Raw genomic sequence first — 11,812 nt, 5'->3', positions numbered from 1 at the left:
CGTTAATGATAAAAACGCAACTCTCTATGACGCCACCGGACAACTGTTTACCTACCACTTTAGCTCTCCAAGACAGTTTCACCAACCCAGATACTAAAACCTCTATGATACTCTCATACACATGGTTTGTTTATAGAGGGATGTTCCCATAGAACATAGTTGTCATAGAAATAATTCAAAATAAAAAAAAAATAAAAAAAGGAAGAATAATACAAAAGAAACCATAAATCCTCTCCAAATTATTTATTAAGTTTTTTACAATAGGTACACATCTATATGTACACTAAAAGTACTATAAACCAGGTTTGGTTCGTAGCTACCAAATTTCGCGAATTCTATTTCAAAATAATTTCGTGAAAATTAACATTCGTGGATTTGAAAATTGAATGAAAATTCCTATCAATATATGTGGTTTTAAAATCAATTCGTGGAGTTAAATTTTGGCGACCTTACATGAATCGCTATATTCATGAAGACAAATCACACGCGAAAGAAAATTGATTTACATCAGTAACATGTATATTAGTGGTGAATTAAAACAAGGAACCATTGAAATCTTCTCTAACCACATAATTGTATCTCTTTACAATTCTTATATCTTTGAGGTGAGGGGAGTATACTGAAAGAGTCGGTCGAACTCTTCACGGTGAATGATCGTGGCCTTGAACTAATTATACACATGTACACTAATTAATCAATCCTTCCCATTGTTAATATTGTATAGACCTGGGATCATCTGGACTTACATCTTGGGAATAAAACATTTATGATAAAAACACCAACATATACATGTAGTTAAATGAACAACAACCACTCTATGACGTCACTCTATTGTATAGACTCTATGACGACCACTCTATTGTATAGACTCTATGATGACCACTCTATTGTATAGACTCTATGATGACCACTCTATTGTATAGACTCTATGATGACCACTCTATTGTGTAGACTCTATGATGACCACTCTATTGTGTAGACTCTATGACGACCACTCTATTGTATAGACTTTATGATGACCACTCTATTGTATAGACTCTATGATGACCACTCTATTGTATAGACTCTATGATGACCACTCTATTGTATAGACTCTATGATGACCACTCTATTGTATAGACTCTATGATGACCACTCTATTGTATAGACTCTATGATGACCACTCTATTGTATAGACTCTATGATGACCACTCTATTGTATAGACTCTATGACGACCACTCTATTGTATAGACTCTATGATGACCACTCTATTGTATAGACTCTATGATGACCACTCTATTGTATAGACTCTATGATGACCACTCTATTGTATAGACTCTATGATGACCACTCTATTGTATAGACTCTATGATGACCACTCTATTGTATAGACTCTATGATGACCACTCTATTGTATAGACTCTATGATGACCACTCTATTGTATAGACTCTATGATGACCACTCTATTGTATAGACTCTATGATGACCACTCTATTGTATAGACTCTATGATGACCACTCTATTGTATAGACTCTATATATGATGACCACTCTATTGTATAGACCTAAAACACAGGCGGTGCCTGTTTATTGTGTGGACTAAGTAAGTAAATTTACAATGAAGGTAGTAATATATAACACATGGGTCTGTGCTTACTGTGTAGGTATTACCTACAACTCTTTACATATAATGACATACATTTGATAATTTTAATTAAAAACCAGGACTGTGATCAACATATCACAGGATTGATTGACCTTAATCTATATTTAAACAGACGACATGTTGAGTCAGCGATATTATTAGAAATAGGAATTTCAAAGCTTTTGTACAAAGAGTAATTTGATCCGATTGAAAGGTATTACAGGAAACAGATATTGTTCTTAAAAAATAACTCTGAGGGGTCTAATAATCCAGTCTTTGAAGAGGTTTAAGAGCCACAGGGCAACATTTGGCTACTGACGTTAACATTCTTAGTATAACAATCCATATGGAAAGAAACCAATACAAATAAACTTATTTATTTAATCATGACAACTCAAAATGTGATAAATACATTTTTCAAATTCAAATAAAATAATGACGGGAAACACAACTATTGTTAAGAGCTAGAAAATCATGTTTATTAACACTGTAAATGGTGATAGCAACACCCCAGCTCGAATGTGTACGATGTCCGAGTACAGAGTACAAACACAACATAAAGTCACGTGCGAAATCATGTCAGTTAAAATGAAAGCGCAGTCGCCAGTTTTAAACGCAAGTAAACAATTAGGTAATAACAGCTGACAAAACACAATTATTTTTAAAATATGTAATATCAAAGTAAAGCTTTCTACATAATTGCTTTGTTATCCCTTTCCCGGGTGGGTTGATCGTTTATAAGGCAATGTTGATCATAAACTGATGTGTACCATACAGGGTATAAACATCAGTTCCTAAATGTTGATATTATTTTGTCTTCAGCGACGCTCCCTGGAGTTGAAAAGTTGTGTTTTTTATGAACAACGTTATGTGATGTTTTTGATGAGGTTGTGCCAACAAATGCTTGCGGTATAGGAGTGGTATATCCAGGATTAGTAAAGGATTTTATCACAGGCCTTGTCTTTCGCTTGTCAAAGTGAAAAGGAAGTCTTTGGCTTTGTGTGATGTTGTTACATTCGATTGTTGTCGAAAGAGAATTGACAGTAAGCACTCTTTCTACTTCCGTTTCAACACGAGAACGCGAGGATGTGTTGGTCAGGATATCAACTTCCTTAAGAAGTGCAATGTTTCCACTTTCAAGGTTTCCCTTTTCTTCTTTAAGTCTTTTGATTTTCTCTTCCAGTTCATCAATATGCAATGCGTCAGTGCGGTGTAATTCGTGGCTGGAAGCTAACTTTTTTTCTAATTCTGAAATAGTATTTTTAAGATCTTCGATTTCTGATTCTTTGCTTTGGATTTCAGAGAGATGGTTTTGATCATCGCTGGCTTGGCGTTCATGTAATTTGTCCACTTCATTCTGCAGTGACTCGTGATTTTTCTTTAGCCCATCTAGAGCTGTGATCAGTTCATACTTCTCTTTAGTCAAAGCTTTCAGACGCGATGTGGTTTCTTCTAGTTTCTGTTTAAGGTTCATGTATTGATGTTGCAGATGTAAATATTTCTCCCGATCTTTGTCCTGAACATCAAGATTCTTCTGATTTTTCTCTTGTGCCTCTCTGATCTCTTTCAGTTCCTGGAGTATCTGATTGTGTGAATCTGTAAATCTTTTCGACATATCTCCTACAGTTTGTTGTAACATTTGTTAGATCATGTACAACTGATTAGAATTTAACTGGGAGGTATTGCTGAAACCTGCTTCTGGCGGAGAGCTGGCACAGGCATCCTGTCAACGGAGTATTGTTAATGTTACTGTATAAATTATTGAATATGGAAATACCTGTACAATTATTTTACATGTATTACATTTCAAAATGATGAAAGATTTACATAACTTTTATTCATATAACTATATTTATGTTCAACCAACTAACGAAAACAAACATTTGCATATACAATAATACTCGTTCATCGATCAGCTGATTTCAAACATCACGCCTGTTTCATATCAATAAAAGAAATAGTCCCTCAGAATATTTTAATGTATAATCTTTAATGTGTTGTTTCTTGATAAAGAATCAACTAAGGTTTACTGTAATAAGTCAATCAAATCTAATTTTAACTGTATTTCTTGGTTATAGTTTGTCATTTGCAAAAAAAGGTCGACCGGAAGGCGGAAGCTTGAAAACGCGACGTTGTGGAACGACGTCATCCAGCTGTTCCATTAATCTCGTTTCTCGTCGTATATGGGTATCATAATTTTAAATATAATAACCTTTCAATAATTTTATTCTCATCAATTATTCTAATGTAAATACAATGTATATGGATTGAATGTATTTTTCTAATTTTCATAGCGGTTATGAATAGCAAAAGCTATCTACATACCTTCCGAGGAGTGCGTTAATCCCTGTGTGGCATCAATATATTTAATGAAAATGTGTGCATCGATTTGAGGCCTTTTAGTAATATCCCGCTATCAGCAGTAGCAATAGAGACTTACCATAGACGGTGTCTCCGGACTCGCTGTTGCCTCAGCAGATGCTGCGCCAGGGGTGGGTCCTGAGGCTGATCCTGAGGCTGATGCAGATACTATGTGACAAAGAAATGAAGCAAATGTGGTGTTTGACCGCTATTATTATAACTATGAACAGATAACATAGAAAAGATACTATAAATAAAAACCGTAACGCATTTATGCGTAAGTACGCATTTGCTTTAAATTAAATTTTGTTTAAATATTAATATTAGCTTTTTTGAGCAAAAGGATATGACGTGGTCAATATCAATTCGGTCATTGCATTAGTGACGTCACAAATCACCTTTGAACATGCCAGATAAGTAAAAAAAAATGAGGTCTGAAATCCGGATTTCTGGAAACCTGTCATTGTAAGCTTCATTGTCAAAATACATACATGCGGATGGTCTCAAACGATAGATGGGATATCAAAGTAAGAGAAAATAGCGAGAAAGGGAAAAGGAAGGGAAAAATAGCACCGATGCCTCCCATGACCCGTGCGCGTGCGCATGTACCTTTAGGAGACTTCCGGTTAATGTTTTTGTTTGTTTTCCTAGAGTACTGTTTGTTATAATCGCGAAAACGACATCAAACCGAACTCTAGATGCAAACTGCTTTCCTTAAACGGCATCTGTTATAACCTACTTTCATTATTCATGTAACAAATAAGATCAAGTTTAAAAATATTTGAGCTCTTCGATGAATTTAAGTAACATGGTCTTCATTGGTTACTGCTTGTTTCACAATGAAAAATCTCTGAACTGAAGGTAGATGTTTTGCGTTATTCTTTTAATCTAATAACAACAGACAGTGAGTATCGATACAACAGAAAACTCTCACCATAATTGTGTATTGATAATCCTTTCACAACAAATGTAATATTGTCCTCCATAGTAAATAATCTGTGATATGTGCTCCTTGAGATATCGATCAGCAGACTACGGAAAACGATATACACTGTATGTACAGTGTGTATAAATGTATATAGATTTCTGTAGTATGCATATCCAATATCGTAAATTAGATAAGCATTACAATTAGCAGACTTTAAATGGATATGTTGTTACCAAGTCTGTAATTTGATAATTGACTTCTTATTCTTTGACAGTTTGTAATGCGCACGTCTAACGGCTAACCATAGTATTTTGTTATCAACCTACTTTACAATCGCTTAATCGGGTAATGACAGGAAAATACATAGGTATATACAAGAAAATGAATTACATATAATTGATCGTTTCAGAGTAAATGTAACTAATATATAGTCCGAGGTTGATAATTTTTCTTTGGTTAATAAAAAACATGCATCGACCGAATTCAAAATGCTACACTTGTTTTATTATTTTACCTGGTTTTTATTTACATCCAATTAGAGATTAAGATTAAATAATCTGATCCAATCAAGGATTTATAATCATCACCTACGTTTTTAAGTGTAATACCTAAGCGCACATATGTGACAGTCTAGTGTGAACATCTACACTGTTTTTAGTTTGATAAATAAATAAAAAATGATTATACTAATGATCCGAGCATTCAGATACAGTGTTTTGATTATTCTGATTTCCAGTTTCCATTGCTCTCAACGTCCAATGATTTGAATGAACGACTTGGATTGTACTGTACATGTCTGAAAACATATATCAAGTACAACCACCGCTGGTATCGTTGCAACTTTGTATTGGCAGTTCCAGCGTTACCGGTAGAGAAGCACAAATACTGCTGTCTGCCTACCATTCGCAATAATTGAAGAAAATATGTTTCCAACAAAATCGGCATCTTAGAAACGCTTAAATTATCAACGTTTTTATGCATGTAGTTTTCAAACGTTAAAATGACATCGACGCTTAATGCACTGGTTCGGGAATTCCTGTTCTATTTATAGACAGATCGGTCAATAAAATTGGAAGAATTATACAAAAGAGACCACAAATTCTCTACTTCAAATGATTTATGAAGCTTTTTACAATACTTACACATTTGTATGTACAGTAAAAGTACTATAAACCAGGTTTGGTTCGTAGCTACCAAATTTAACATTAAAAACATTGAAAATTAACATTCGTGGATTTGAAAATTGAATGGAAATTCCTATCAATAGATGTGGTTTCCAAATCAATTTGTGGAGTTAAATTTTGGCGACCTTACATGAATCGCTATTTGTTATTTGGACTAAATGAATAACTAGAGCATTAACCATGAAGGCAGTAATATATACCATATGGGTCAATAATTTTAATTCATAACCAGGATTCTGATCAACATATCACGTGATTGGTAAACCTTAACTATTACGGGGTCTAATAAGCAAGACTCTGAATAGGTGTAAGAGCCACGCGGCTACTAACGTTAACATTCTTCGTATAAAAATCCATATGGGAAGAAAACTTCTGTTTACAGCAATACATATAAATCAACTTGGTCATTTAATCACTACTCATTTATTAGCATTGTCAATGGTGTTAGCAACATCCTAGCTCGAATGTGTACAACAGTACAATATCCGAGTACAAACACAACATAAAGCCACGCGCGAAATCAGTCTGTTTAAATGAAAGCGCAGTCGCCAGTTCTAAACAAGTAGGTAATAACAGCTGACAAAACACAATTGTATTTAAACATATGGAAAATCAAAGTTACGCTTTCTGTATAGCTGCTTTGTTTTCCCTTTCATGACGTGTGGGTTGATATTTTATAAGTAGTTGTTGAGCAAAACCTAGTATGTACCAAATAATTATACAGGATGTTCTCGGCACAATCGATTCCCTGATTAAATATTTTGTTGGATCACTAATTCCATATAGTTAACTTTTGATCTTCTTTTGTCCTCAGTGTCGCTCCCTAGAGGTGAAACGTTGTTTCTTTTTATAAACAACATTATGTGATGTTTTTGATGAGGTTGTGCCAACAAATGCTTGCGGTATAGGAGTGGTGTATATAGGATTAGTGAGAGGTTTTATTCCAGATCGTGACTTTCGTATGTCAAGTTGAGAAGAACGTTTTGGGCTTCCTGTACTGTTATTAGATGCAACATTGGACGAAAGAGAACTGACAGTCAGCCCTCCTCCTAAATTCATTTCATGAAGAGAACGAGAGGATGTGTTGGTCAGGATATCAACGTCATCCAAAAGTTCATTGTTTCCACTTTCAAGGATTTCCTTTTCCTCTCTCAGTCTTTTGATTTCCTCGTTTAGTTCATGAATATGCAATGCGTTAGAGCGGTGTAATTCGTCGCTGGAAGCTAACTTTTCTTCTAATTCTGAAATAGTCTTTTCAAGATCTTCGATTTCCGATTCTTTGCTTTGGATTTTAGAGAGATGTTTTTTATCTTCGCTGGCTTGACGTTCCTGTAATTTGTCCACTTCATTCTGCAGTGACTCGTGTTTTTTCTTTAGCCCATCTAGAGCTGTGATGAGTTCATACTTCTCTTTAGTCAAAGTTTTCAGACGCGATGTGGTTTCTTCTTTGTTCTTTTTCAGGTTCATGTATTGATGTTGTAGTTGTAAATATTTCTCCCGATCTTTGTCCTGAACATCGAGATTCTTCTGACTTTTCACTTGTGTCTCTCTGATCTCCTTCAATTCCTGGAGGATCTGATCGTGTGATTCTGTAATCTTTTTGTCATGTCCCCTACTGTTTGCTAAAACATTTGCCGCATCATGTCCCATTCCATAGAGTTTGACCGGGGAGTATTGCTGAAATCTTCTGTTGGTGGAGAGCGTAGGCAGGCACCCTGTCAACAGAGTATTGCTATTGTTACTGTATGGATTCTTGGAAATAGAAGCACGTGTAAAATTATGTTACATGTATTACATTTGTACATTTCAAAATGATGAAATATTTATAGAACTTTTATTCATATAACTATTGCATCCATATGTTTAATATATATAAAAAATAATTTAAGAATTTCTCGTGTAACATGTGGACCCCAATAAGAGGCCCTATAGTAATAATGTCGGTAGTATCAATAGAGACTTACCGTAGAAAGTGTCTCCGGTCCCGCTGCAGCCTCAGCAGATGCTGCGCCTGGGCCAGGTCCTGGGGGTGGTGTAGAAACTATGTGACAAAGAAAGTAAAGCAAACAGATAAATTAGAAACGATACTATCAATAAAAATAAGATGCAAAGAGTCACTCACTTGATAGCACGCTCTCTATAACATAAATTGTGATTGTGTAAGAACTAAGTTTTTTTTACCTTTATTGTATTGTAACCTCTAACAGATAAATTAGAAACGATACTATAGATGAAAATAAGATGCATGGATTCTCTCTCATTTTCTGGTAACTTTTAGTTACCACGTGGCCTAAGTATTATCGTGATTTTACCTGTCGAACCTATATACACTTGTTATAACATAAATTGTGATTCATGTAACTACTAAGATCGAGCTAAGAAAATAATTTTAATAAGATAATTCATGTAACAACTAAGATCAAGTTTAAAGATTATTGAACTCTTCGATGAATTTATGAAACATTGTTTTCAATGGTTACAGTTTTTATCACTGAAAAATCTCTGAACTGACGGTGGATGTTTCGCGTTGTTCTTTTTCTAATATGTCGTTATCCAATAACAACAGACAGTGAGTATTGATACAACAGAAAACTCTCACCATAATTGTGTATTGATAATCCTTTCACAACAAGTGTAATATTGTCCTCCATAGTAAACTATCTGTGAGATGTGCTCCTGTAGATATCGATATACACACTACCGAAAACGATTGTATATAATTTGTATATCGTTTTCTGTAGAATGCAGATCGATATCCAATATCATCGTGTATAGGTAAGCATGTGAAATTAGCACAGTAAACGATTAAACATTGAATAATATATTTAAGATTATAAAAGGTAGGTGTATGGTTATCCATTTATGGTTTAATTTGATATGCCTTGTATGACTTTTCACTGTACTTAAGCTATCAGTGTGTTTTAAATGATATATGGTACAATGCTATCTAATGACTAATTATCCAGGGCCAGGAATAATACTGGGGTAATGGTATGTATAACTTAAAATTTTAGAATTTATGTATTGTTACCAAATCTGTTATTAAACAGTAATTAACTAATTGACTTTTTGTAAGTGATTTTGTAATGCGCACGTATATTTCAGAAACAGTTTGGTAAAGGTCTCAATACTAACCATGATGTTTTGTTATCAAACTATTATAAATCAATCGCTAAATCGGTTAATGGCAGGAATAAAAAAATAAGGTAGGTACAAGAAAATCAATTACATGTAATTGTAAATCTTCAAAAAGGTTTATATTACCAAAGAAACAACGTTTTAGAACAAAAAGCAAAATGACGAGTCAACCAAACGACCAGTCGGAAATCAAGATCACAACAGATGTCTGCAGTGTGAAGTAGTTCCAGGAACATTCTGGATACTATGATAGAGAAATGTCTGATAATTATTGATGCGAGCAGAGGAATATAGAAGAAGGATAACAGGAGCCAGAAGCGAAGCCTTTCTCTACCTTTCTTAAAAAACCTCAACAGCAGCTGGACAAGTTTATGGCCATTCAACTTCTATCACCAACTATCTCACCATCTTGAATCGTGTGAAAATACTTCTATAATTATGGGGGAGACTGGAATACACCACAAGATTATGTTAAAGATACCAGAAATTATATTAAAAGAAACATTGCTTTAAGTCGGGATAAACTTGTGGATATCATGGACTCTTTTGATCTTATAGATATCTGGCGTGAACAAAACAAAGATACAAATTTATATACTGGGTATGGCCCAAATAATAAACAAGCAAGGTTGGATTACTTTCTGGTATCTTCAGTCTTGACTCCTTTAATAAAAGATAGTGACATTGGGATCAGTTATAGGTCAGACCATAGTCCAATATCAATAGCAGTTGAATTCATAAAACAAAAAGGGGAAAAGCAACATGGAAATTCAATAATAGTTTGCTGCGAGATCAGGAATATGTAATATTAGTTAAACAGGGTATAACTGATGCAATAAATTAATATGCAGAAAATCCTGAAGTAGAAAACCGTAATCAACTCAATTTTAGAATAAACTGTCTTTAATTTGGGAAACTGTAAAATTTACTGTAAGGGGAATGACTATTGCTTATTCAGCACAGAAAAAAGAGGGATAGGGAGAAAGAAGAAAACCAGTTAGAAACAAAATTAGATAAACTACAGAAAGCAGAACAAAGGCAAATAGAAGAAATAGAAGGGCTGGAAAACAAACTAAAAACACTAAGAGAAAATAGAATTAATGGCATTATTTTAAGAGCAAAAGCAAGATGGAAAGTAGAAGGTGAGAAAAGTACCAAATATTTTTGTAATTTAGAGAAAAGACACTTTCAGGAGAAACTTATTCCTAAACTTCTTAAAGGAAATGGTGAAGAGGTTACCGATTTGGCAGATATATTACACGAACAAAAACTTTATTACGAAAACCTCTACACAAAAAAAAATATTCAGATAATAATCCACATACTTTCTTTGATGAAACAAATCCATTTATAAACAAATTATCTGCCAACTTGGATACTTGTGTCTTTTCAAAATTAAGAATATGAAAAATAATAAGTCATCTGGTATAGACAGCTATACTGTAGAATTTTATATTTGGGGGGGGGGGGGGTAGATATTCATATTTTTGATACGTTCTGTAAATCAGGCACATATAGATGGCCAATTTTCAATTTCACAAAGACGTGGGATGATTACTTGTATCCCTAAGGAAGGAAAATCCAAATTATATATGAAGAATTGGAGGCCCATTACACTTCTAAATGTTGATTATAAAATCGCGTCATCGGTTATTTCAAATCGAATAAAAAATACTTGATAGTTTTATAAGCGATACATAAAAAATTATAAAAGGAAGATATGTTGGAAAATGTAGTATTTAATTGCTGATTTAATAGAAAACACAGAAAAATATCCCTGGACTAATCTTTTTATATTCGACTCTTTATATTTGTATGGTTTTGGGCCTTCAATTAATCAGTGGATTAAATCCTTGTATGAAATAGTTCCTAATGGCCATTGTTCAAACTTTTTTGAAGTACAATGTGGGGTGAGACAAGGTGACCCCTTGAGTCCATATATTTGTATTCTATGTCTATAACTTCTTAGTTCAGCCTAAAAAATCAATCAAAGTATAAATGATATTAAATAAACAATTCAGAGTACTTAGTAAACCAATTTGCGGATGACACATCACTTACATTATCAGATTATCCACTTTCTCTTGAAACAACGTTTAACTTTTTGGAAGACTTTGCAAAAGTATCGGGTCTCAGAATTAATCTCGAAAAAACTCAAGCAATATGGATTGGGGCGAGAAGGGGTTGTGGGCATGAATTTTTACCTAATAAGAAATTACTATGGAACCATCAAGGTATCTTTAAACTTCTTGGTATTAAATATAATTTTCAAAAAGCAAACATCTATGAAGATAATTACAATGAAAAACTTCAATCTGTACAAACATTACTAAAAGATTGGTTATTTAGAAATTTATCTTTTATTGGAAAAGTAACCATTATTAGAAGTTTGGCTCTACCTATTTTCATTCAAACATTGACGGTCCTTCCCGACCCTCCCTCACATATCATTAATGAATTGCAAAAAACCTTTTTCAATTTTTTATGGGATGGAAAGCAAAATAAAATAAAGAGGAATGTTATTTACAATGATTACATAAATGGAGGATTACACCTACCACTGACTATCATGACTT

General features: G+C 33.8%; 1 protein-coding gene and 1 long non-coding RNA gene across 2 annotated transcripts; both read right to left on the bottom strand.

Annotated features, from left to right (window-relative positions):
* Positions 1 to 3,109: 3,109 nt before the first annotated feature.
* LOC138335888 (uncharacterized) lies at positions 3,110 to 5,619 on the bottom strand. The gene is made up of 3 exons (XR_011210344.1): positions 4,921 to 5,619; positions 4,066 to 4,154; positions 3,110 to 3,348 (listed from the first exon to the last, which is right to left on the bottom strand). It is a non-coding gene; the product is annotated as an uncharacterized lncRNA (long non-coding RNA).
* A 417-nt stretch (positions 5,620 to 6,036) lies between these two features.
* Positions 6,037 to 9,072, bottom strand: LOC138336654 (probable DNA double-strand break repair Rad50 ATPase). Its single transcript, XM_069286185.1, has 3 exons — positions 8,698 to 9,072; positions 8,063 to 8,139; positions 6,037 to 7,813 (listed from the first exon to the last, which is right to left on the bottom strand). Exon 3 carries the CDS (start codon positions 7,746 to 7,748, stop codon positions 6,909 to 6,911), a length of 840 nt encoding a protein of 279 aa, XP_069142286.1. The 5' UTR covers positions 7,749 to 7,813; positions 8,063 to 8,139; positions 8,698 to 9,072; the 3' UTR covers positions 6,037 to 6,908.
* Positions 9,073 to 11,812: the final 2,740 nt, after the last annotated feature.

The sequence above is a fragment of the Argopecten irradians genome, chromosome 12, assembly GCF_041381155.1.
Source record: "Argopecten irradians isolate NY chromosome 12, Ai_NY, whole genome shotgun sequence".
NCBI lineage: Eukaryota > Metazoa > Mollusca > Bivalvia > Pectinida > Pectinidae > Argopecten > Argopecten irradians.
Note: the sequence above shows the minus strand (reverse complement) of the source record. Positions and strands in the feature narration are given on the sequence as shown.